This window comes from Fukomys damarensis, unplaced genomic scaffold (assembly GCF_012274545.1).
Source record: "Fukomys damarensis isolate Sample0158 unplaced genomic scaffold, DMR_v1.0_HiC HiC_scaffold_33, whole genome shotgun sequence".
NCBI classification, from domain to species: domain Eukaryota; kingdom Metazoa; phylum Chordata; class Mammalia; order Rodentia; family Bathyergidae; genus Fukomys; species Fukomys damarensis.
Genome location: NW_022900945.1, coordinates 39,269,876 through 39,297,772, shown reverse-complemented (window position 1 = coordinate 39,297,772; position 27,897 = coordinate 39,269,876). Strand labels below are relative to the sequence as shown.

Genomic DNA, 27,897 nt, shown 5'->3' with positions numbered 1-27,897 from the left:
TTTTTTTTTTGGTTTTTTGAGACAGGGTGTCACTATGTAGTTGATACTGACCTGGAACTCACTGTGTAGCCCAGGCTGGTTTTAAACTCACAGTGAGCCTCCTGCCTCAGCCTCCCAAGTGCTGGGATTACAGGCTTGCACCACCACGCCTGGGCTGAAATTTGTATGATTTTAATGAAATTAAATTGAAGTTAAAGCTATTAGCAGCACATAATTCCTTTTAGGCTTATTTTCATATTGCCAAAGAAAGTAACACATTTTATTTTAGTCTGTGGAAAAGCTTGTTATCCCCATTTTACAGGTGTAGGGATTCGAAACAATCTCTTTTTGCTTTATCCAGCTAGACAAACCTTACTGTGTTAGTTGATACAGATGGTTTTTACTTTTTTTACATTTATGTATCTTTCCCAGCCTGGCTACGACACCTAAAACAAACCTTCCACCACTCCTGGCTGTAGGAATTTTGCATGATCTTCAATTGAAGCCAAGCTGCTTTGGCCCTGAAGCATTCTTTTGCGCTCCCCAGTCGACACACCTAGGCACAGTCTCTTGCGTGCCTTTCAAGTCTTGTAGCCCTTTACTTTCCTTTCTAGGATGAGAACTCCTATTGCGCAGGAACCTTATCTTCATAATCTTTGCGACCCCTGACAATCCCAACACAATGCAGTCCACAACATATCTGGGTTTGTTCATTAATAACAAATCCTTTGTCATTCTCTTTTTCTTATTTTGGATGATTTTTGGCCTGATTCGTCTGTTCTGAGAACTTTGAACACAACCACTATATGGAGGTATCAAATGGACTGAGTGTGGTTTTTAGAAGAAATGAGTTGCTTTCCCACAATATTTTTAAGAAACATTTTAAGAGAAGTAGTCCATAAATGACTACAATGATTTTGCTATTATTTTAATTTCAGGTACTTATGAGAAATTTTATATATAATATGCATTTTCCATTATGAATTATTTTAAAATTTCAGTTGATAGTAGAGAGATTAATATTTGTGCAGAACTTATGAAGCAAGCATGTGAAAAGAAATTGCCTGAAGTTTTAGTCTGAAAGATGATGGGTGATTATGACATTAGGCTTGGATAGATTTAAGGCAAACTAAGTAAAAATTAAGAAGAACCACATTATTGACCTCGAGTACCAGGCAATAGTCAGAGCTATGATGGGCACAAACACTTCATCATAAAACAGAAGCAATGTCGATTGGCATTTGTGCTTTGCTAACTTTTGTTTACCACCGAAAAGCACATTTAGAATCACATTTGTTTTTTAGCCATGGTGAAAAACTGCAGGAAACTAGAAATTGCTATGTATCAAGTGAGCAGCTGTTCCTTTTAATTTTTGTTTAGAAAGGCGAGTATTTCATAAGTAAGAACAATAATTACTACTTTGAAATTGAACTTTAGTTTAGTTTTGTTATTTATTTATTTATTTTTACCACATCTAACTGGAGACTGACTGGATGTTCTGTATCCAGGAAAACTCACATTGTAAATGTCCCAAGTATCAAAGGATAACTTCCTGGCAGGTCTCAGATACGTTCAGACAGCAGGGAGAAAAGACCATTCACTAACTCTTGCATGGGAAATTTAGCATTAAATCCCATATCCTTACATTATATAGAATTATGTGATAACAAAAGTATCTTTATCAAAAATAACCTTTTATTCTTTTCCTTGAAGGAACTTGTGGAATATTACAAGCATCATTCTCTTAAAGAAGGGTTCAGAACCTTAGATACCACTCTGCAGTTTCCATACAAGGAGCCAGAACATTCACCTGGACAGAGGGGTAATAGAGCAGGCAACAGCTGTGAGTATTGTAATTGAGAATACGATTTGCTGTCACTTAAGGGTTGGAGGCAAAATAACATTAAACATCTTTATTCCAGGCTTTGAAATATAACCAATTAATATGCTAATGCATTGAACAAGGACTTTTTTTTTTCTGGAGCTAAACAAAATCAGAGGGACCAACAGGTTTATGAACATTTCTAATTGTAGATCTTTGTGCCAAAGTAAAAATTGTGTTTGAATTAAAATATCCATTATAAACATAAAGAATATGTTCATATGTAAAGATTATATTTTCCCTTGGTTTTTAATGTTGGCCAGACTTCTTAATTTATGCATAATGCTTGTGGTCACAGTATTGTTTGAATGATAGTATTTAAGTAAAACTGACTCCCAATCTCCTTTTTAGCCTATTATCACAAGTTTGCTTATGATCCTATTTCAATGACTACTTTCAAAACTTTGAAATGACTAATATATCTTCTGGGATAGCAGTATTTCTAAAATTATACTATAGCTACTTTCTTTCAAAATAAGGGGAAAAACTAGTCACAAAATTTAGCACCCAAACAAAATCACATCATAGTTTAAGTGGAATCCGAGTCAAAATTTTTATTTTTCCTCACTTTTTAATGTTATATAATCTTCCTAGAGCTGTTTATAGCATTTAAAGAGAATATTGTGATGAAAACATGTAAAGAAAGTGTGATTTCATTCCCTTGTTTTGATGTCCTTTTAAAAAAAATCTGTTTTAGAGGAGAAATTAAAATATTTTTATTACTCTTAGAATCTTAAGACTAAGCAAAATTGAAAGATCTAGAGGTATTTGGAAAAAAAAAAGAATTTTCAGCAGTTTAATATAACTTCAACTTTATTTTTCTCCACAAACAGACACCAAAAGGGAAAGGAGTAATGCTCAGGCTTTCAAAAACATCAGTAAAATTTAATATACTCAAATATAAGAAAATATGCAGGATATTTGTCACATCAAATGACAGGTAGTGTTTTACAACTGGAATAGCTTAATATCTGTTTTTGCAGTGATCAGTGACATATGCCCAAGCCTAGGTAGTGAAAGTAGGAACACACTTTATGTTGAAACTTTAAAAACTTAAAATTGTACGGTTTTTTTAGCCTAAAATTACCTAATTCTCTTAGACTCTCAAATAGCCTACTTTTACTCATTCAAAAATGAAAGCTTTTCTTATAAAACAGTTTCCTACAAATTTCTTAAAAGTCTCCCCAAGTTATGACTTCTCCCCGCTGCATGAAGCCTGTAATTTTCAACTGTTTCTTCTTTGTCTTCCCAGGAGTAGGACAAGTTTCCAAAGAGGTCAGTTACACCGAGTCCTGTTCACAATGTTTGATTAGCTCTGGAGTATACAGGGAAAGAAAAAGGGTGGACATCCTATATTACATAGGAAGGCTTTTGATCCTCACATGTACTTCACTGCCTGGTTCTTCTTTGGTGCTTGGCATGTGAGTGCTCAGAGAATGTTGTCCAGTAATGAAATTGCCTAATTTAAAATTTGGTCTCCATGTTTAACTGTTTAATGCTCAGACTTTTTTTTTAGCAACTAGAAAAGATCCACTATTTTTTTAAGCATAGCCAATATAATGATTATGCTAAATACCCATCCTAGCTACAGGCAAAATTTTCATCAGAGTCATGTATTCAAACCTCCCCACTCAATCTTTTTAAAAGACTCTGGAAACTTAACTTGGAACACGATAGCTCTTTTATAATCAAGAAGTGAAAGTAATCCATTCACTTAAAATTTGACAAATACATACTGAAATTTGACTTTGTTCAGCAGGGAGACTCAAGCAAGTCTGGGTTGGAGGAGTTCGACATTTTATATAAAATGATCAGGGAAGATCTCATTTACAGTGTGACCTGAAAAAAACTGAGGGAGTAAGATTGTAGGTCAGTCAGCAATAACTGCACAGTGGTTAACTCTCCCAGACTGTTCACCCATTACCACAAAGCAGAATTGTAACCTCTGATTAAAATCACAGTGCTATCCCAATGATTTACCTTATGTTAAAATTTTTATGATTGGAAAAATATTAAGATGGTCCTAAGAATTAAATGAAGTACCACAGAGAAAGCACTTAGCACAGTGCTTGTACACTGACTGTACCACCCCTACTTCTGCGACTAATGTTACTGATTCCTCTAACAGCATGTACTTCCCTGGATTTCTAAGGCTTGAGTAAATTTACTAATTGAAACTCTTATGGCAATTTGCATCTTGCTTTTATGATTTTTAAAGCATGCATTTCTTATTTTATACCAACTCTTGCTTCAGAATTAATCATTAAAGAAAACATCATTTCTTCTTTTATGCATGTAGTCTCCCGAGGTGGCAGGAGGAAATGCTGCATATTCTATCTAGAAAGATTATGTCTGATGTCTTTATAGCCTTACCTCTGCTTCATAGCTTCGAGTATGCTGCTAAATATCATCTAACAGAGCTTAGACAATTGTTACAAGCGGCATATTTTTACCAGACAGCATTACTCTGTGTTACTGGATTGGACTGAGAGCACTGTCTCTATTACTGTGAAGACTTGAAGCATGAAGAACAGGCCAGGGAAAGCCCGGACCCATCTGTGTTTGGATGCAGGTTGAGAATGGAACTCCAACTTCTTAAACAGGCTATTTATCATTCTTACTATTAATAATATAGTCACCTTGGAAAAGAAAAAGAAAGCCTTGAGGCATTGTAGAGATTGCTTACTTCAGTATTGTCTGGGTTAGACTGTTCTTGGGACAATTACCAACCATTTTGTAATTTTTAAATAAGATGAAATTATAAATCTACACCATGCTCATGAAAGATAAGATATAAAGAGAAATACATTAAAATTGTCCACATTAGTGTGCACAGAACATAGCATTTCTAAGAAATTATTGATCATAAAAGAAAAAATAGCGACATCACCTGTGGTGGAACAAATAGACACCGTGTACTTCCTAACAGAATATTCTGAGGGGGACCCCACCCCACTGTGGTGATAGTCCTGCCCCCAAATGCACAGTTTGAATCTAATCATGAAGAAACATCAGACAAATGGCAACTGAAAGACATCCTAAAAATAATCAGCTTATATTCTTTATAAAAGCCAAGATAATTAAAGTTAAAGAGTGGAACTGTTTGAGATTTTAAAAGACTAAAAGATATGACAGCTACCTATAGTGTGATGCAGGATGGAATTCTGAATGGGGAGCAGGGAGGAGGAGACAGCACACACATACAGTACAAACATATTTTGTATCTCATCGGGCATGTATTTATGTTACTATACAGGACATGAGTGGGGACAATTAGAATATAAGTTCTCTACCTTAAGTGACAGTGCATCAGTGTGATTTTTTGCTTTTAATAGTTTTACAGCAGTTATATAAGAGGAGAAAATGTCTTTGTTTTTAGGAAACACACTGAAGTAATTATCAGTAAAAGGAAGGATTGTATCCACAATTATCCAATGGCTCGGGGGGCGGGGGAAGTGACTTATAAAGAAAACGTGATAAAATGTTAACATTTGGGGAATCTGAATGGAGTATATGGAAATTCCTTGTGCCACTCTCGCTACTCCTAAGTGTGAATTGTTTCAGAATAAAAAGTTTTAAACGTGGAGTTGCTCCCATCTGCTGGCTGAGTCTCAAGAACTGGAGGAAAGTAGCAACATCCTCCTTTTCATCTGCTCCAAATTCGGGTGGACTTGGTCACTGACGTGGGGCGTGAAGAACACAATGTGTGCTGAGATCATATTTAAAGCCTTTTGCTCCTCAGCGTGACCTCCTTGCATTTGCCTTTTCACTCAGTCCTTTATTCAACATCTTCTGTATGCCAGGCCCTGTGCTAGATCCTGGAGTTTTCATAGTGAATATGACAGACCATTGGGTGAGTCGGAACAGACGTTAAACAGATAGACTCATAGATAATCACAGATGTTGATAGGCCTAGTGAAGCCAAAGCACAAGTGCAAGGGTGTGAGAAGAGGGCTCACTTACCTTCTAGGGTCATAGAGAGTCTTTAGGAAGAAATGTGACTCAGGCTAAACTTACAGGATGTACAAAGATGGCAGGGTGTGGGGTGGGGAGCAATAGTGAACTGACACAGTGAAGCAGCTTGTGTGAAGGCTCAGAAACAGGAAAGAACTTCAGGGAATTGAAAGGGGCTCAGTGTACCTGCAGCACAGTGAATAGACTGCGATGTTCGTATTTGTGGCGGGAAAGTACGGAGGCTTTATAAGCAGAAAATGACATGAACTGATTTACAGTGTTAGGAATTACATGCAGATGTCTCTCCAAAGTCTTATACATTCATAGGCGGGGCTTTGGGGAGGTGATTGGACCATGGGGTGCTCATACTCATTAGTGGAATAGACTGATGAGTTTAGAGCTAAATGTCTTGTACGTAGAGCCTGGTTGGAGGAGGTGGGTCACTGGGGTCCGTCTCCCTCCCCAGCTCCTTCTTTCACTCTGCTTCTCAGCAGACAGGAAGTGAGCAGCTTTTCTCCTTTGCCAGGCTTCTGCCGTGACGCTCTGCCCTGGAGCCAGCAGACAGTGAACCACGAGCCAAGATAAACCTCTTCTCCTTTAATTTGTGGGTGTTGGGTATTTTATGTCAGCAACAAGAAAGTGACTAAGACACACTTTTAAGGGATCTCTGACTGCTTTGTGAAGAGAGGATAGAGGGTGAGGGAGGCACAGAAAAGAATGAGTAGGCCCCATCAGTGTCTATCAAAGGTAGTTTGGACAAGAGTTCAGTTGTCACTGTAGAAAAAGACAATGGGAAAATTTGAATATATTCTAGAGGTTGAATTGGTTGGACTAAAGAGCTGAGGTAGAACTGGTGTAAGTGTGATACACAAGTATTTTCCTTGGACAACTGGCAGCTAGTAAAACCACTGACTGACAAACAAGAGAGCAAGAACAGGTGTAAAGGAGAAGGCATTTAGTACTGTACACGTGTTTAGATCCCTACAGATACTCATTGTTTCACTAGATGGTTGGTGGCAAGGAAAGTGATCTTGTTGAGGCAAATTTTCACGAATCATTAACATTTCATTTCTTAGTTTACAAAGGATATAGTAATTTGAAAATAATAGTTGTTTGTATATAATTCTCAACTATATTTTGTATATGCCTTGCATGAAATAGGTTTCTCAGAAAGTGTTCTGTGAGTGGAGTCAGAACCCGAGTCCACAGGAGGCATAGCAAGCATTGCAGTGGTGAGTGTAGTTAATATGGAAAGCATGGAAAGATGAAAGCAAAACACAGATCAGCACATTCTTTTTGGTGTGATGGCAAATATCACAGAAATTAAAAAAAAATCTGACAAAGGGTCCTTGGGACCACACATAGGGCTTTATAGGTAGAGGCAGACATCAGAGCCAGAGACTGAATAGCCTCTCTTTGGGCATGGTCTCTTTCCTCTGTCCATGAGCCACAGACGGGTGTTTGTGCTTTGTTTCTGACTGCTGATTTTGACAGAAGCTTGGAGAATTTCTGTCATTCATATATATTTATCTGAATATAAGCTAATGTAGCCTGCTTATTCCTGATAATCATGAAATATCCTGATACTTCCTGGACTATTTATGAATTGTATTGCAGCATAATAAGGGATAATATTTATTTTTTTTCAAGTCCTCAAGAGCACAGTTAAGTTTTGCTTTTAGGCCTAACTCAACACATCTATGTTTATATTCTCATATGTTCTGCTTTCATTATTTTAGCCTTTCTTAAGTAATCTTCTCCTTGGTCATTTTTGCCTTGATATGATCTAATTTTATTCTAATAATTTGAAATGAGTTTTAATCTCATTGTGTTAGTTTCCTAGGACTTTTGTTAAAAAGTTGTCACAAAGTGCCTTTGAACAGCAGACGTTTATTCTCACAGTTCTGGAGTCTAGAAGTTCAAATTCAGTGTTGGCCAGATTCATTCCTTCTGGAGGCTGTGAGCTGACTCCATTCTGTCTGTCTCAGCCACTGACATGGCTGCTGGCAATCCTTGGTATTCTTGGGTCTGTAGATACATTGCTCCAGTCTCTGCCTGGTCTTCACCTCACCTTGCTTTCTCTTAGAAAGACACTTGTCATTTTGAGAAACTTAACATTTGTGAAGATCCTATTTAAGACATGTTCATGGACAAAACAGACATATCTTTATGTTGGAGGGCACTCTTGGGCCCACAACAACCTTGTTTGTTCATTTTAAACTTTTTTCCAAAATTTTCCACCCTTCCTTTAATATTTCTTTGGTTTCAATAAAGTTATAAATGCCTTTAATTATTGGGGGAGACAATTAATTAGTTAATGGGAATTAACAAGAAATACTGCCTTCAATCAGCAAGGTGTTGTCAGTGGATCACAGCTCTCCCACAGTGAAATGTACTGTCTTCTTGAGAAGAAGCACTTTGGGGCCAGTGTGGCTTCTCAAGGAATATCTGCACAGCCCTTGGTCTGAAACATTGGATACAGAATATAGGAATTAAAGAAGCTCTCTGATCTTCAGCACTTTGGAGATTAACAGGGCATGATGTTTCCAAGCCTATTTTAAATACATTATGTTGTGGACATCAATGTGTGCATCTCATGAACCTCCAGCCCTGCAAGAAGCACCATGGAAAGATTTCCTTTGACAAGCAGATGTACAAAGATTGATTGTAGGATATGTTCCCTTCTAGGAAGGGGCAGATTCTCTAGTATTTCCCTAATTATTTCACCATAGTACACTGTATCAGAGTGTTGCATGTTCATCTTGTGAGTTGGTGTGAAGCCCTTAGAATGATGTCTGGCATGTGGAAAGGTAGGGTGTTTTACCTCCAGGCACCACTTCCATATTATTCCACACCTTTGCCCAATGTGAGATGTTACCTTAGCTGCATTTGGCCATTTTTAAGGTTTATGTAAAGTGCATTTCCTTCTTCTTGGTCCTGTGGTTTTCTACTCCCCATTTTCTGGGTGTCAGCTGGCCTTTCCTAGTGTCCACACAGCGCGCTAAGTTACTTATATTGCTGATATTTTTATATTCCTTTCCCTCCACATCTGTGGTATCCACAGAAATTTCCAGTTCTTGGACAACCGATTAAGGAAAGCTGTAAACCTCCATTATTCGGTCCACGATGAGGTGTCCTTTTTAAAATTGTTATTTCAAGAGCTTTACTGGGTACTTTAAAGGCATTTTTACCCTTTGTCTAATGACTTTAAAAAGTAGTAATGAGCGTTGAAGATCCCTTCCCAGTGTGGCTTACAGATATAAATTATGCAGATTCAGATAACCTCACTCAAAGCCATCCTTTTAATATTTCATAACTCAAAGAGTAGAACTTCATTGTTCTTAGTATGTCCCATCCTTTATGCTGTCCATTCTCAGAAACTTTGTTTTCTACATTAAAAACTGACCCCATGATGTTGATGTGTATAATGTTCTCTCGTCAACTGTCCTGCCTTCATATCCCAGGCTTGATCCAAGGCCTAATTTTTCTAGTCTTGACTGGAAAACATTCAAGAAATTCTGTTTTCTTTCCTAAAACTTTTTCCAGGCTCCTTGCTGTGAAGGTTGATGGCTGAGAAATCTAATTTCATGATGTGTACCACTGTCGTGCTACTTAAAGTGCATCCCAAGTCTGCATATGGTAGCAAGTCTTCAACGCTCTTCTGTGCCTCTTAGCATTGAGAACTTAAGTGATTTTCTTTCATGCATTCACACGTTCATTAATTGTTTTATTTATTTAGCGTTTATCTACTTGTACCAAACAGTACAGCAAAACTCCCTTGAGTGTTACTCAGGACAGCCTAATGCCTCCACAGTAAGTGGCACTGCCAGGGAAATACTTCTGGTATCTAGGTGTCTCAAATTTACCAGTCTTGTTAGCCTTGGTATAGGCTTTTCCAAAGAAGTACCTTTTATAACATTCCTGAGAGATGATGACCAGTCTTTACTTGAACACTCAAATGACCTTATGTTTACTACCACATGAAATATTTATTTTTTTGAACAAAATTGGCTTTTTTCTTTGACTGATCCAGAAATTTGTCTTACAATAGCTACTTATCATAGTTATTTCGAAATAAATATACTATATACTCGCTATAATAATTTCAAAATCTACTATAAGAACAATATACTCAAAATGAATATATTACTCTGAGCTATGATAACCTTTCATCAGGTGCTCTTCCCCTTTCCCACTGTGTCTGTCTTTCCCTTCCTGTTTTCTTATTTCTTTTTCTCTTTCCTTTCCATTCTCTTGCCTTCAGCCTCTCTTCCATCCCTCCTTTCTTCCCTCCCTCTTCTGTCTCTCTTCCTTCCCTCTCCCTTCCTTCCTTTCAAAATATTTTTAAATCTCTAATCAAATTAGTGTTTGTCAAATCCCTCACGATCCTAGTAACCCTCCTATGGATATACTGCAATTTGTCAGAACTCAGCACAAAAATTTCACTATGACTTGATTTGTGGCCTCAGAGTTTTCACTATTCAAAACTTTTCTTTTCCCAGGCAATTTCCCCCTTCCCTTTAACCTTCGTCCTCAAAGGATACATGTCTGCATACTTGAATTAACCTATGCACCTTCTACATTTCTTCTTTAGTGATTGCATCCTCACTGATAACTTCCTCACAGATCCCCACATTCATGTAGATCTCAGTATTTAAGAGCCTCTTCAAGGCCAGCACTGTTGGAACTGCTAGCGATATACAACAATGAGCACAACAGACAGAAGTTTTTACCCTTGTGAAATGTATATGTTAGTGGGAAAAGTAGACGATAGGTTACAAAATAATTATACAGTGTTAGAAATTGAGAACTCTTCTGGGAAAATAAGGTCATGATGCTTCAGATTGTTCAGGCATGGCTTAGGATTTTAACTAAGCTGATTGAGTCATGCATAACACTACAAGGTCATTTTCCTTCCCCATGGCAGTACAGCAGAAAGCTAAGTTGGCACATCTTTTTTTGTGTGTTTGTGGTACCAGGAATCAAACCAAGGGCCTTTACACTGAGTTACATCCCTAAGCCTTCTTTATTTTGAGATAGGGCCTCCCTAAGTCATTAAGTTAACCAGGCTAGGCTTGAACTTGTGATTCTCCTGCCTCTGCCTCCCAAAGTGCTGGGATTACAAGTATGCCTGGCCACCATTCGTTCTTAGTTAACTGGTTCTATAGGCTGAAACCAGCCAGTAGCTCCCTTTTCTAACAGGATTGCATGTATGACCAGGAGCTTCTAGTATGATTATACATTCATATAAAAACCTTTATATGTAGAGCAGGCTACTGAAACTTCAGTCACAGTGTGTGCACATCATTTGTACCCAGTCTGATTAGAAGGGCAGTGAGAGTTTTGGGGATTGCATGCTCTCCATCTACTTCCTTGCTTATATGTAATGTTCCCAAGAAATCCTGGTTTCCATCAGCATCACATGGCACGAGAGCTATCTGTTTCTGTGTGTCCATGACTCTTCTGTAGGATAGCAGGGTAGGCCTCATTCTAGAAGTTACATTTGAATAAAGACTTAGAGAAGTGAAAGAAGGGACAACCAGAGTACATTAAGAAGCATGTATGACATGAACAGTGTTACCAGAACAGAAATAAGTTTTAACAAGATTGTTCCAGCTTCTTTGTTGAGAAAGACCATGGGAAGAAAGGACAAGGTAGACCCAGAGAGATGAATTAAGAGGCTCATGCAGCAATCAAGATAGAAGTGATAATGGCTTGGACATCCTGTAGCCTACAGGTGATAGATTTTGAAGGTGACCCAACTGGATGTTGTGACCATCAAGTATGAGGTATTGTAGTAAGAGAAGACTCAAGGATGATTCTAAAGTTTTGAGCCTGAGCAACCTCAAGCTAGAAGAGTTTCTTTTGTTGTTAGGGTTTTTGTGGGGTTTAGAGTCTAGGCATAGCATTCTCAATCTAAAACGAATTGTTTTTCTCCCTCGTTGTGTGTGTATACCCTCTTCTGTGTGTCTCTATCCCCATAAACTTCATTTTAAAGTCAGAGATTGTATTCGTTATTTCTTTTTTAGTGTCTTAGCACCATCCTGAGCTCATAGTAATTTAATATGTCTGCCAGTGATTTTTAAAGAGTATGGATTTAAAATAAATTTCACATCTTAACAAACTATATGCCTATAAATAATCTGAATTCTCAAGGCAGTGTCAAATGATCCAATTTTCTGTAGCAAAAGGAAAGACCTTATACTTATTTTATTTTCTTGTGAATGGCTTCTTATGTTTTTGCAGCTTTGAATACAAAGTAGTCATTTATTTTTTCCAGTAATCCTAGACATAATTTTTCTTTTGTATCTTTCAATTTTATGTTAACAGAAATTTGTCCATTTACCAGACATAGGCATTAAATTAAACTATCTGAATTATTCTGAGATATTTCAGTGATAATATTTAAAATATACAGTCAACACCAAGCAAGGGACCTTTAATATATTCTGTTTGGGTGAGATAGAAGAGCAAATATTTGACACTATGTCTGTCACTGTTGCTGTGAACCTAAAAGGAAGACTGCCTGAGCTCTAAAATAAAATCAGTTCTGCTGCCTGCTGTGCAAATTCAAGGTCCTGAGTTCAATCCCTGGTACAAAAAAATCAAGTCAAATCAGGGTAAGGACCACAAATGTAAATTAAATTCCCAGTGTATTTTCTGCTGTTAGACCATCTGTAGACAGTCTTAGCAAAAAGAACCTCCTAAACTGCTCAGCAAAGCGTCTCACATAGCTCAGGTCTTCAGGAAAACAAATCACTGGGAGTCGTTGGCTGGGCCCCCACACTCAGAGATTGCTGTGTGGTTAATACCATTGGTCCAGGCACCTGATAGTCTTGCTAATAACTTTTTGTTTCATAAATGCATGTACACATCTTGTTACAACTAAAAACTGAATGTTAGATAATGTATAAACTACCAGCAAGTAATTAGCAAATGCTTAGGGCAGAGTTCTCTGATACACATAATAGATCATTGTTAGCTCAAAAATACTTCATGATTTGATAACCTACACCTTAGGGAAGATTGTCGATTGATTATAATATCTAAGTTTCAAATGTTACTACAAATTGAATAGATAACAGATAACTTCTATATCTATCTTCACTAGAGACTGTATTTCAGGTTTTGTTTTTTTAGCTTGGAAAATAAATTATTTTGATAAATAGTAGTTGACTGTACTTTTTATAGTTTCTAATAGGAAATATTAAGCCACTAAATTATGAGCCACTCATTTGATAATGATTGTCCTGAATGTTAGCCCAGTTGAAAGCCAGGTGTCATGCACATGTAAATAAGCAGAACCCTTCCTCTTCAGTGTCTCTGAGTAAGGTTCTTCCTCTGCTGGGCTAATATAGAATTGAAAATGTTTAAAGAAAAGAAAAATTAGGCTTCTATGTGAAGCTTACAGTTTGCAAATGATTACCTCAATGAAAAAAGGCACTATATTGATTTAGTATTTTCTACTTATGTACCAATATGGATGAAAGAGTAGTCTCTCAAGAAACTTCCAAATAGCACGATGCAGGAGCAGGGAGACTTTACCTGTGATATTAGGCAGTGAATGATAAGAGTCACCTCAGCATTCCCATTTGAATGTCACTGTGACTGGACTCTTCCTCACTCTATTCCAAGATGTACACCTGACAGTCTTCCTTGTATAAAGGAGTCTTGGACTGGGTAGGAGACTGATGAGGAAAGCATGCATCTGCACATGTGTATAGAGACAGGTGGTTATTTCTCAGCATAGATCAAAATGTCTTATAAATTAAACCTTTTATAAAATGTCCTTATCAAACATCTGATTCTGATATTGCTTTCATCTACATTTAAATTCATATTTTTCTAGGGAAACATGTTATATTTTATTCTTGTATCAGTAGGTCCCAGACATTCAAATGATATTTTTCCAGCTCAAGGGAACTAGGGACCCAAAGGCACTGAAAATTGACAGATAGGAAGAGTAGCAGAAGTAAGTCATGCTACAATGTGTACAAAAGTAGAAAGCATCCCTACCAGTTTTTAAAATGTGTGTCTGAGAGTCATACACTGGGTGGCAGGAAAAACCTATTAACCTTTTACTCCTAAGAATATTCCTCAGGCATATGGTATGGTTAATGCTATGAGACATATGGTATTAAATACCTGTTCAGCATCTCAAAAAAAATTGGAATTATTGTAGGAATATCACTGATATATCTTGACTTTCAAGAAGCCAGAAGAATAGAACCTAGACATATTTCACTTTCTTAGTGTTTTTTCAGCCTTTGTTGAAAGTCTTATTGAGCAGTTAATTAAGTGAGCAAAAGATGAGATAAATAAATCAGAGAAAGAGACCTAAGGAACTTGCAGAATTAAGTACCCTGCTGAGATACTTGTCCATTCAGCAACTTTAGTTGCTTAGCTCTGGACCCCATTCTGTGGGCAATGCAGAAACAATAAGAGAACTTGACCCTGCCTTCCACAGTCAGTGTCTAATTGGAGATGCAACCTAGGTGTATGCAGTCATTAAGCAACAGAACCCAGAAGTGCCATACCTCCCTTCATGTCTAGGAAGGGGTACAAGTGGTATCTGAATAGTCAGGAAGGCTCTTGGGAGGGACCGAGCTAAACTTTTTATTTTTCTTCCTTAAATTCTTTTATTGGTACATTTTAGGTATACAGTATGTTACATTTATCATTGGGAACTTGTACCTTTACATGATGTATCTTGGTTCTTATTTTTTCCCTATTCCCCTGCTCTCCCTTCAACTCCTCCATCCTTTCCTATTTACAAATACTCTGTTTCCATTTTTTCCTTTTCTCATATTTTTCCTTTCTCTTCTTTCCTTTCCCCTACCCTTCCCACTTCTACCCCTTTAGACCTTTTCTTCCTATTTCACATTATCAGTTATTCATTTTAATCCTTATTTATACTTTCTGTCTCACACTGGAGAAACTACTTGGTATTTACACACATGTGTCCTATTTATTTCACTTAAAAGTATGCCCTCAGTGTGCTTCCATTCAGCTATAAATGTCTCTAGTTTCTTGTTCTTTGTGGCTGAGTAGTACTCTATTTTACTAAAACAAAACCAGAAACACCAAAACCCCCAAAATGAACAAACAAACACAAACAAACAAACAAAACCGAGCTTCTTCATCCAGTCTCCAGTTGATGGGCAGTTGGGCTGTTTTCAAGCTTTAGCAATTACAAACTTGTGCCGCTATAAACATGTGGTATGACTTTTGAGACAGAGGTTCCAGTTAGATCCCATGGGCAGGAGCAATATTCCAGAATAAGAAGAAGTTCTGAGTTGGAAATGTAGCTGAAGGCCTTAGGGGAAAGCTATTCAGGATATACAGCATTCCTGTCTGAAAATTATGGTAGATTTAATTACAAAGGCATGAGGTGCCAGATTATGAATTGCCATGGAATTCAGTTTTTTTTTTTTTTTGAGACCAAGAGAAGTCTGATTTATTTCACAGAAACAGCTCCTTTTAAAGGCATCTCAGCAGGAAGCACCAAGCAACTATTTGTATCTTATGCAAAGGCCGGATTTTCTGACTCTTTACAAAGAACATCAGATCTGTGGCTGTCTCTTTGAGTTTCTCCCATTGCAGGGTCAAAACACAAGTTTAACAAGCAGAGTCCTTGAAAAGTAACAAATGTTACATAGATTGTATCAATGCCTTAATTGTAGAGGAAGAAGTTTCCTTTCAAATGTCAAACGTCAGAGGGCCATGGCCGTCCCCCACAATTCCCCCTTTTTATTATATTTAGAGCAGGGACTTTCCCAGCTCAGTAGAAAGACTGTGCCTGTCTTAGGTGAGAAATGTCCAGAGAAATCCCTTACCCATCATCAAGCCATGAGAAGTTTAATACTCATGCTCTGTCATAGGTTGGATGTTTCTCCACAATTCTCTTACTGGTCTTTGACTACCAGCCTCTGCAGGGGTTAGACAGTAGGCTAAGTGGAGGCTTGACAGGTAGCTTTCTCTACCTCTATCTACATTTGTAACCTTTGATCTTCATACTAGGACTCATTAATTTTTTTACAGGCATCATTACAAAAGGAGGTTGTCTCAAAACCAGATTGAGTTTTAATTTCATAATTTAGCTAATGGAAAGACAAGAGTCTACATTTAGGGTTGAGTAGCTGGGAGGTAGTACTTAAAACAGAATGGAAAGAAAGTTGAAAGCAAGACCAGTTGGAGGGCTGTGATCTGAGGTTAGAAATGCTGTAAGTACTTGGACTGTGAAGGTGGAGCTGGAATGAAGGGTTAAATTCATATCACAGAGGAAGAAGTTACTGTACCTAGAGAGAGAACAGAATAGAATCTAGCAGCAGCACACTGACTTCGCAAGGGAAGTTCACAAAGATAGTGCAGTCACTGAAAGAAAAAGAGGCTTAACTAGATTATGAGAAGGAAGGTGATGAGTTGGTTTCCAAGACAGTGGCAATACTTCAGGCAGACCGGAATTCAGGTAAGGAAACAAAGCACATCCAAGAATCTGTTCCACTCATTAAAAAAAAAAAAAAAAAAAAAGCTAGTAAGGCCAGCAGAGGGGCTGAAGCCAAATGTAAGAGCTAACTGCTATTTAATTGGAGTTATAGTATTTTAGATCAGGTTTAAGTAGGTTTGAATTCTAGCTATTTGACATGAGTGCAAATAATTATAAGGCAATTAGGATCAGATAAGAGACAGGGATAGCAACCTGATATTATGTTATTGAAATAGAGATTCAAGTCCTTTTGGTGGAGCATTACCCAAATTACTTCAGGAATGTTAGATATTTTAAGATTATAGAGAAGTTATCAATCTAATTTATCTACCTATTATTCAGATTATTTTAAGTGCACTTAATTGTGTTTTCATTGATTTTCTCATTTCTTCTTTTTAGAGATAAAGTATCTCCTGTTATATTTTAGGCTCTTGGTTTAAATTACCTTCATTAGAAATTTTGGAGAAATATAGTCTTCTTTTATTTCTTTATGAATAAAATAGTCTCAGAGCAAGAATCAAGGATGGTCACAAAACAGTCCAAGGAGAAAATTCTAGTACCTGCCAGAGGAATGTGTACAGTGAACACTTTTGAATTCTCCCAGACACAGCGTAGGAATCTTGGCGCTAGGTTTTCTGCCTGGAATAGTGAGGTTTATGCTATTTTACCTCATAAGAAATGGCATCTGCACTGTACTCATGGGTGTACCATGACCTTAAGAATGTGTCAGATCTACTGCCTAATTGTAAATTAAGCATATTGTAAAAGTAGTTGTGATGGCATGTACCAACATATTTTAAAGTTTTCTTAAAAAAAAAAACCCTGCAAAACTTATAAATGGAACAGGAAAGAACCTTGACCACTGACAAGGACATACTTCCAGGCAAATACAAAATAAACACATGAGATCATTCGTGCACGTGTGTGTGGGGTGTCATGAATATATCACTGAGCGCACTTTTACATTATCTTTGGTCGAGGAAAGCTTTTTTTGTACAAGATCCATAATTCCAGAAACACCTGAACTCCCCTCCCCGCAGTTCCCTTGGCCAGTCTGTGTGGCAGAGTCTCAAGTTCTTTAACCATCACTGCTCTTCTTGGGCATCCCTAGAACCCCTTTCTGACAATGGTATTAACTATTGGAGAATTCTGTGGTTCTCAGTGTCAAGCAGCTACCTGAAAAGAGGCAGAAAATATGAGAAGATTATAGGAAGTCATGCCCAGTTTTCTCATCCCTCTTTTACATTATCTTTGATTGTAGAACGCTTTTTATGAACCAGTTAACATTAGGTTCAGGTACCAGTGACAGAAACCCAAACCTGCCAACTTAAAGGGGATAGATCATTTCTTTCTCTTTCCTATGAAAACTTCAAAGTAGTCAGCCAAGGGCTAGAGGGAAGGGCAGGCCACCTGTGTTCTATGAAATCTTTAGTAACTCAGATTCCTCAAATTCATGCTCTCTTAGCCTGAAGGTGACCACAGACCTAGATTGGTAGCTTTCATATGCCAAATAGCAGAATAGAATTCGGAAATGAAAAGAAAGAAAGACTTGTGCCTGCTGTCTTGTTAAGGCAGAAGCTGCCTTCTTCTGCTTTCATTTGTATCTTACCGGACAGAATGTGACCATAAAAGGGTCAGGGCTTTAGCTCAGTGGCACTGTGCCTGCTTTGAAAGAGCAAAGTCCTGAGTTTGATCCGTGGTACAGGAAAAAAACAAAACAACAACAACAAAAAAAACTGGAGAAGAATGTGGCCATGTAGCTCATACCAAACTGCAAGGGAAGCGGGGAGATGTGATCTTTTTGCTGAGTGGACATGGTTGAACTGAATGATAAATGACATAGAATAAGAGGAGAATAAATATCGGGAGAAGGTTTATGAGTGCGTCTTTCCCACTGTAAGGATACCATAACTTTGGTGCATCACATTTGATAGCCGCCTGTGGAAGTACCTGGAGCAGAGGGGTAGATGTGACGTTGCAGCTGTAGGTAAGAGTGTGGAACCTGGGGTCTCACTGCTGGAGTTGGAAGCCTGGATTTCTTCAGATGGAAGAGGGAAATAGTATTAGTACCACTCCCTTCCAGAGCGGTAATGACTATGTGAAATATTCAGTGTATTGATCACAGTATCTAACACTTCAGAAGTACTTGATTATTGTTATTAACTCTTATCAAAAGTATAAAGTAAAATATTTTGAGCTCCCAGATGCATGTAACTTGTTCGGAGGATATGTTCACTTTGCTTCCCGAATGTGATTCAGAATGGTTTTCATTTCTAATTGCATTTTTCTACTTTTAAAGATAAGCTGAAATGTTTGTGCTTAGTTGGGGCTAGAGGTTGATCCTAACAAATTATGTGGATGGTTTCCTTGAATTTTCCATGGGATCTGCACATTTCACTGACGTCTCTCTGTAAGTGTTTATTCACAGCGATTCTGATGGAAACTACAGTTAGACGAGGGTTGATGGGATAGTTCTTCCCACTGTTGTAACAGCGTGGGCTCCGGGCACCACATCAGAAGGAGAAAGCCATCCTTGACCAAGCTTGGGTGGATGAAGTTCAAAAGTGGCAGTGTGGAGTGCATTTGTTTTGCTTATCTGTAAAGGGTGCACAGCTCTGACTTGCAGCACATACGTCAGTAAAAATGTGAAAGTTTGGCCTATTTGTTCAGAGATGGCAATAGAAGAGTGGGTGGCGTGAAAACATGCGTACTATTCCAACTTGGATGTGACAATTTTCTTATGATCACAGACAGCAACATTAGTTGTATTGAGACAACTTTTGCCGATTCCTAAATGTTCTTTTGCTTCTCTTTTTCTTTCTTTCTCTAAGCCCCCTCTTTGTTCTGTGGCTTTTCTTTTGTAACTCCTCCAGACTACAGCTTTGTTCCCCCTTCTTCCACTCCTTTCTGGTCAGGTACTGCTTTACTGCTTTTCTGTGTCTCCTCACCATGCTTCTGTTCACAGATAAAATATATCTTGACTTCTGTGTGTGGCCTCTCGTGTAGATGCCTCTCACAGACAGTCCCTAGAGTACCATTGCCACCATGCACTTTACTCGTCTTGTCACAGTTGTTCATCATAACATTTCACGTCTCTAGTTTGTGTGTATGTGTGCTCGTGCCATGTATTTTAATAACACATTTTATAATGTGTCTGTGGGTAGAGGCTGAGTGGGCTGGGGGCTGAAAGTGTGAAGACAGATGAAATACTCTGCAAAACTAACTTTTGGGGGGACTCTAAATTTTAGCTGAGAAAAGGCAATGTTTATTTCCACGAAGAAAATAAAAAGGACCAAAATCCAAACTTTATCTCCAAGTAGAAGAGTAAAATCCAGTAGATATTGTTTGAAAGGATTTCAGGTGCCCATCAATTCTACAGCTCTCCCGTTTGTGCCCTGGCATTTTGGTCTTCATTTGTGTCATTAACTAGAGAGTTTAGTGGCTGTCTATGTGGCTTGAGAGAACTACGTTATGGCTAGGTAAAGTATGTTTTCTTACAGGTTTTAAAAAATTAACCTGTAAGTCCCAATGGAATCCTAGAATTTGGAAATAGATGTAAGAAATCAGCTAGTACAAACCTCTCATTTTATAGATAAGAAAAATGTGGACTGGAGGGGTTAAAAGGCCCTTGCAAGGTCCTACAGTGAAGCTAATGATTAGATTTTTTTCCATCACAGGAGTTTTTATGTGCACTGACTCTAAGAGCAGAGTGCCCCAGAAATGGGACAGTTTTCAGTAAGAAAACCATTAAAGTGGTTTGTGTCCTGAGCAGTAAAGTAAAATGACCTATTTTTATTCCCTTTACAGTTGTGAAATCTGTGGCATTGCTATGCGTTTGCCTTATGATCGACACCTGGAGACTAAATAAATTTCTGTCATTACAAAGCCATGATTAATAGGCCAAAGATCCCTGTTGCCAAGTGGGGAGACTTTTCCACGGTAACATGGGTCATAACTGCAGCTGCCTGGGCCCTGGGAACTGTGAAAAATATCGATGGATGGTACTTCCCATTCATCTCTTTTTCTTACACTTAAGTCTCTCTACCATTTAAGATCTATAAAGCCCCACCAATCTCAGATGAGTGATTCTCAGACTCGCTGAACATATCATTGAAAACACTTTATAACCCCAGAGAGCAACAGGTGGAGAAGTTAATTTAAAGCATGTTATGAAACACTAGAGACTCAACAACATGTACAGCTTAAATGGAGTTCTTATTTCAGTCAGGGAAAGCTCCTCTTCTACTCTCAAAAATATTATAACAAGCAAACAACAAAAACCTAACATATGAAAGGGACACCCTGACATCTTGTTGTTGATTAAATAGTTCAGTAAATTTTTCTGTGAGACAGTATTTATTTGAAAAGAAGGCAGCATTTGTGTTCTTCCTCTGAAACCTGTTTCACACTTCTTCACATAAATGATTATATATACATAACAAAACCCTAGTTTATACCTTGATAATTGTAGAGTACAAAGGTTGGTTCGGGGAAATAACCACTTAATTAGAATTGGAGACGTCAATTTGACAGACTTTTACCCGAGCACGGAATTTAGTTGTTTTGAGTGTAAATCCAAGCAGTTACTAGATGAAAACATAAAATTGCACCTCAGAGGTTCTAACTAGAAGTAGATTACTGTGCCATAAATAGGAAATTTATGCTAACTCATTCTAGATTCTTCCAGATATAAACTAGTTGTGTTTGGGTTTGGTTTTTGTCTTTTCCAAACCTCGTCCCTATTTTGAAGTTTTTGTGAAGAATGTGAAAATAGAACAGTGGTCCTTCAAACTTTATAAAATGAATTTGCCTGCACCTGATTGCATTGAAACAGCAGTTGTGCTGCTTTCAAGCTCCTCTGCCATTCTCACCGGTCTGTAATGAAATCATGACTGTGCATCTGATAGCATCAATAATGTTCCTCTGATTAGGTTCACATGGCTGTTAACCAAGCCCCCAGCAACTCTGCCTCCCATCATTTCTTCACAGTGTTAAGTCCAAAAGTGCTGGGCATTGCCATCGCTCGGTATGACTTCTGTGCAAGAGACATGCGAGAACTGTCCTTGCTGAAAGGAGACGTGGTGAAGATTTACACAAAGATGAGTGCGAATGGCTGGTGGAGAGGCGAGGTGAACGGCAGGGTAAGTTGTCCCTCTCAGCGTGCCTGTGCCCCAGACCAAAGGGGACTGAGCAGTCATCGGCACCTGCTGTGTTGTAGTCTGTACCATAGAACCCTGGGCTCCAGAAGCTGGTGTTCTATCCTGCTAGGAATAGGCACTCACAGAAAAAAAGGGAGTTGAATATTGTAGAAGCATAAATAAAGTTTACTTCAGCAAATTTCATAACTTCTGTTTGAGAAGAGTTGAGAAGCATTTGAGTTCTTTTTAGAACCTGAGCTGTAGAGCACACACTTTATGGGTAGTGCCAAACATCTCTCGGAGCTGCTGGTCCCAATTGGAAAGAATGGGATGAGGTACCTCTGTTTTTACATCCTATTCTACAGCAGAAATAGGAATTATTATGTAGTTGAGACCCACATTACACTTAATTTACATATTTATTTGTGTGCTAGCGGAGTGGAACACTATTTAAGCTTATTTTATTCCTCCATTCTATCATTCACTCTATTAAGCTTTTAAGAGCAGTTAAACCTCTCTTCTTCACCTACAGCAGGCATAAAACCCCAGCTTAATTGGGGTGTTATGAAAACAAAATGCTCTGTTTGTAGAATCCTTTGAAGTACCAGATGCAAAATCATGTTGCTATGTTGGTTGCCTTTCTTTTTCAGGTGGGCTGGTTTCCATCCACATATGTGGAAGAGGATGAATAAATTCCAATCCAGCATTGCACCCTGCACCAGAAATCTCAGAGAACGAATAAACAGAGCCTGCACAGCATTATGAATTACCTGAAGTGTTTAAAAGCTGCATTTCTGGCTGTTCAACGTCCTCCCTCCTTTTCCCCGACTAAGTCTTAATGCTGGTATTTCTAAAGATGCTGGTACTGACAGATTAATGGCTTGCCTAAAGCCATGCAAGAAAAAGCCTGCCTGCCTGTCTATTGTCAGGGACCAGGGCAAGGCCAAAAGCTTTTCTTCCCAAAAGATTCCTGCAAACACATTCTCATTCAGGTTTATCTTTTACCTCCATCAGGTCAGGTACCCTAGATGCAAGCCACAAGTAAGTGCATAGTTTCTTTATTTTCATGTGCTAGTCACCAGAATTTCTGGTGGTACAAGAAGCAGAGATTTAATTCTGCTTTTCCTAGCATGAAAAAAAAAAAAAAAAGAAAATTTCCATTTGGGAAAGATCCAGCTTACTGAAAAGATCCAGCGTTACCTGTCGTAATTGTCCAACAGGTGACTCATTGCCCAGCAAACAATTTTACCCTCAGATGTTAGCCATGATAAAATATAAAAGTGACATGCTGAGGTTTGCATCATAAGTGAGATATTCCAGAAAGGTTTCAATTACTCATTTGATGTTCTGATTATGTTTGCATGCCCCCTTTTTATAAAGAGGGGGTCAAAGCACATGAGAGAGAATTGTTTTCATATGAAATTTCACAGCCTTCATGATTCCGTAGGGTTATTTTGGAAATGCGCTACTTGATGAAATAATCCTGGCCAGGTATATTATGGGTCATTTCCCATAACTGAGTAAGGTGGCATTGTTTACGGAAGCAGATCGAGGGCTCTAATCTGTAGTAAATAATTTTATAGCAGCAGTATCTATTAACATTAGCCTTTCCTTCCTCCCGGATAGACCTGGAACATATTGTTGAATCCTGTATTTTCTTGGAGTATCTGCCTCAGCACAAACAAGTTTTTTGAGGATTTGGGAAAGAAAGCACATCTGGGTCCTTTATGCATTTCAGGGACAAAAATGGGGTCACAGGGCCTCTGTGGACTTGTGACTTTTCTGAGTCTTCCTTTTTGCAGGCCTTTCTAGGCATGTGTTACCTAGCAGAAGATGGGTTTTGCAGTACCTTAATTTTATGAAGTCTTCGTATTTTTATGTGAGGATCTAAATATATTCTTCCTGGAATGCCCAGAGTCTCCAGTTCATGCTGTCAAGACACTAACTTGGCCCCTTCCTGATGAAATATTTCCTCCACAGTGGGAGTGCTATTCTGAAAAGATGCAGAAAGTGTTTTATGTTTGGGACAAACAAAAATTTGAAGCGTTAACTTCATAGAGGCAAACTAGGAACACTCAGTTCTGAAATTTTGGATCATCTCAGAAATGTGGTGGCTATACCTGCCCTCTTCCCAGCACACTTGGGTGTCAGAACATAATGTCCAGTGGTCACACACTCCCTGCTAGAGACCCTCGTGGGATAGGACTCCTCATCTACAGTAGATTCAAGACCTTTACCTCAGAATTATGTAAACTGTGATTGTCTTTCAGAAAAATTGCTATAATTAGTTACATTTTTGTATATGTGTAAATGACCATGAAAATTATTTTATAAAATGTTCTGTACAGTAGAGTTACACCGAGGTGAACTGTTGGAGTGGATTCCTTCCTGTAAAGTCATATCTGTGACTGTGTCTTGGGAATATTTGTGTGTTACTGTCAGCCAAGTGTTGTTACAGAGTGCAGCTTCACACAAACTGAAGCTCTCCTTTGTATAGTATTGTGGCCTGTATTGTTTATTTCGGTCACTAGACTTTCACATTGCGTTCCATTGGCCTGGAGGTTTCATAGCAGAACATATTAGATCCGTTTTCATGACATTACCAGTTACATCTTTGTCTATGTTCAATACTTTGTATTGCAAACTTTAAATGCTGCGGATTTGTGTAGATTTCTAATACCAAAGACAGAAGTAAATGTTTTTCATATACTTTGTCTTGCCTGTATGCAGCCCTTATGTAATATGGTGAATTAGAATGATGTTGTACTTTGTAATATTTTGTAAATATGTCAATACAATAAACAGTTACTACTTGCATTAAGTTGATTCTTTTTAAGAGTTAAAAAAAAGTCTTTCCAGTGAATGATCCCGTAATTCACATATGCCAACTTTCATATTAACATGGAAATACAAGCCATATTTTGGTTGGATGTTGCTCAGGATAGCTAAATTATGGACAGTGAAATTTAAGGTAAACTCAGTACTTGCCAATAGTATCTACTGACAGCTTATAGCATGCCAAACTTGTTCTCATGTGTACTTTCAGTGACCCCAGAAGGTAGAATCTCAGTTCACTTCTCTTTTCACGAGAGGACTCATCAAAGAGATTCATCAAGAAGTTCCAGCTTGCCTGAGGTCACATGGCTGGACAATGTCAGAGCCAGGTTTTGACTTGAGCAGTTTGGCTCTGGAGCCTGCATAACCACTACTCTATCCTGCTACACTTTATATGACAAGAGAAAGATTAGATGCATTTTTAAGTATACATAGCCATGAAATTCTCTGATACTGAATAGTGGTTTCATTTAAAATGAGTAAAGATGAACAGAATTTAAAACTGCTATAATTCACTATTCCTTCACAGCCCCAGCAGACATTGGCTAAAGAAATTGATGAGATTAAACTTTTTTGGCCCATTTTCATTTGACTTTTGCACTAAGAAATCATGCCCACTAAGCCAGGAAGACCAGGAGTCAAGCTTCTGTTGGCAGAGCAGGCCAGCTGATTCTGTGTTGCAGGAAGAGAATGAATGCACATTCCTTTTAAGGATCAGGACAAGCCCTGACCACAGTTAGTAACAGTTAGTACTTTCTCCTTTATATCACCAGCACGCCATGCTCAGCAGTAGCCAATTCTCCATTTTTCATTATACTACAGTGTGTAGAGCAGTGTTCACTCTATTTGAGGAGCCAGTTTTTTGGTTTTTTTTGTTTTTTTTTTTTGGCACCAGGGATTGAACTCGGGACCTTGCACTTGCAAGGCAGCTGATGGAACCACTGAACTACATCCCTGGCCCTGAGGGTCCAATTCTAATGGTGTTTTTATCATTTCTCTTCCAGACATTTTTATATGACTTTTCTAGACTTTATATCAGATAATCACCATTCTTATCAACCACATCATCAGCTGAGAACTGCCTGACTTGTCAGTTAACATAAGAACACAGCATTCAACTATTTTGTCTTCCATTGTGATTGGTTTATGTTTATAGTTAGTCCTTAGGTGCCCTGCTTTGTTGTCCTAAACTTTGCTGGACATAGAGTGAAGAAAGCATGGCCCCAGCAGTCAGACTGACTGACTGGGTTCACATCTCACCCCCACCAGGCAGAGCCTCAGCCTGTCAGTATGATCGTCACACCCACTTCACAGCACGGAGGAGACTCATCTGAGAGAGATAATAGAATGGGTTGTGTTTGGAGTAAACAGCTCCGGCTGCTCATTGCCATCACTGGCATTATCAGACAGATTTGATGAGGACATTGGGTAGTTGCCATCTTAATTTTTTAATTTCTTGAGCTTAATTCAAGCTTATTAAGGTGAAGAGCTGCAGATTCTAAATTAGCCTGTTTAGAAAGGGAATTAAATAAATTGGTGTTACAGGAAGAGTTTCAGCATCAGTCAGACCCAGGTTCAAACTCTACTCTGCCATTATCTTTTCTGATCATCAATTTCCTCTTATGTAATAAAGGAAAAATTACAAGTTCTGGAGAGACCTATTATGAAGAATGAACAACATGAAAAGTGCACCTGTACAGAGTCCAGTGCATAGTAGTACCTCAAAAAAGTTGGTCTCCCTTTATGAACTGTCAATATGTACTCCGGTACCAGATAATACACTTACAGTCTTTATTTTGAATACAATAGAGAGATTATGCTTTATTTCTTACCCATGGTTTTAATTTTCAGCATTCAAATTATATACAGAGTAAAAGACATATATTCAGGAAAATTAATATGTAAACTCACAATCTCAGAAGTTGAATTCAACAGCTCCACATGATTTTAAGTAGGAAAATGGACTTTTTACTTGGCTCAAAATTATTTAGACTTAGTCCATTAGTCACTTCATTTTTCACTGAAACTGGTTTTCTGGGATTGCTTGGACTCTGATTAGAAATGTTATGCACCTGTCTGGTCTGGCAGACTTTGGAAGGCACCTAATTTTAAGTAATGAACATGTTCCAGGATGAAGGTTATAAAGGAATCTTCTCTCACAAAACGTGCCATTCTTTAGACCACACTGAGGAAAACAGTGAAAGAGAAAAAAAACAAAAAAACTTCTTTTGAAGCACTCTGACTCTGTCAGAAACTTCCAGAATTTCTAGGCACAGAGTGACTACAAACTGTCCTAGGCACATAGCCACATGGTGAGAGGCTTGTTGCCAAAATAGAATGAATATAGAAGTGACTTCATGCCCATCCTCTCAAACTCTCAAATAAGAAGAGTGTGAACTTTAGCATGGCTGAGTGTCCAAACCCTGATCTAGTTTGCTCAAGGTAGTGATGGAAAACACTGGCAAAATAAAGATTCACACCCAGGTGTCCTGGTTTCAAGTCAAATGCACTTTACATTTCTCCACGATAGTTTCTGATTTTCTAGCTATTCCTGCTTCATAAAGCTTTTCTTCTGCAAATCATTCTGGGGATCTGCTAGTGTCCTAGTTCAGGTGGAAATGTGGCAAAGTCACCATCCTTGCCCCTCTTGCTGTCGGCAGGTGTCAATGAGTTTGACACGTCAGTGGACCTGATACTGACTCATGAGTCTAATCAGGGAATGCATGTGGATTTTCTAGTGATCTCAGTGACTTCGAGACAGAAAAGATTGATATTTGATTTTTTGAGTCTCACTCCATGATAATTTTATGTCTCCTCTTTTCACTTGTAAATTCTTTTTTTTTTTTTTTTCTGTATTTGTATATGCCAGAGAATATGCTAGGTGCTTGTTGTAAATCATCTCATTTATCTCATGCAATCCTTCTAGGAATCCATCAGAGATTGACAGCTCTTATTTTAATCATAAAAATTCTAGACCTACTTAAATAATGTTTCCACATGGGGACTGGCTTTTAAGGCTTTTTGACCTATTCGATTCTTCTGTACGACCTGTCTCTTGGTCTAGGTTGCAGCATAAACCAGTGGTTAGAGGTTCAGCTTTAGAACCAATTTATCTGGCTCTGCTGCTTTCTAGCTGCCTGACCTCGGGAATGTTGCTTACCCTGTTTGTTCTTCTGCTTATCCAAAGTTAAAATGGGATAATGATTGCACCTTAATGTAGAGGGTTTTTTTTTTCTTTGAAGGATTAGATGAAATAATATATTAAATGTTTAGAAAATGCCTGGCAGACAGCAGACAGTGAGAAAGAGTTTTTTAAATTGTGTTTTGGTCACCAGTTTAGATATACACACAATAATAAAAGCTGCGATTTTAGAAAGTTAACTTAGATATTAAAAACTTCCTTTGGATGTATATTACATCTTGAGTTAACTTTTTACATTAGTAATGCTTTTAAAATTATACATAAGTGGGGTATAAATGTCCTATCAGAACATGGTGTATCAGTTACCTACTGCTGCATAACAGCTATCTGCAAAACTTCACAACTGAGGAAAACAAACATCTATTATTGCCCGGTTTCTGTGGGTGAGGAATCATCATGGAGTAGTTCAGCTGGGCATTTT

General features: G+C 38.1%; 1 protein-coding gene across 2 annotated transcripts in view; it reads left to right on the top strand.

Annotated features, from left to right (window-relative positions):
* Positions 1-24,137, top strand: part of Vav3 (vav guanine nucleotide exchange factor 3) — a 275,111-nt gene extending 250,974 nt beyond the window's left edge. Inside the window, exons 24-26 of one of the 2 annotated variants that reach the window (XM_019204802.1) lie at positions 1,693-1,822; positions 21,291-21,442; positions 22,090-24,137. In XM_019204802.1, the coding sequence (XP_019060347.1) occupies positions 1,693-1,822; positions 21,291-21,442; positions 22,090-22,131 (324 nt within the window). In that variant the 3' untranslated portion in view covers positions 22,132-24,137. The other variant, XM_033758176.1, reaches the window with a different exon arrangement.
* The last annotated feature ends 3,760 nt before the right edge of the window (positions 24,138-27,897 follow it).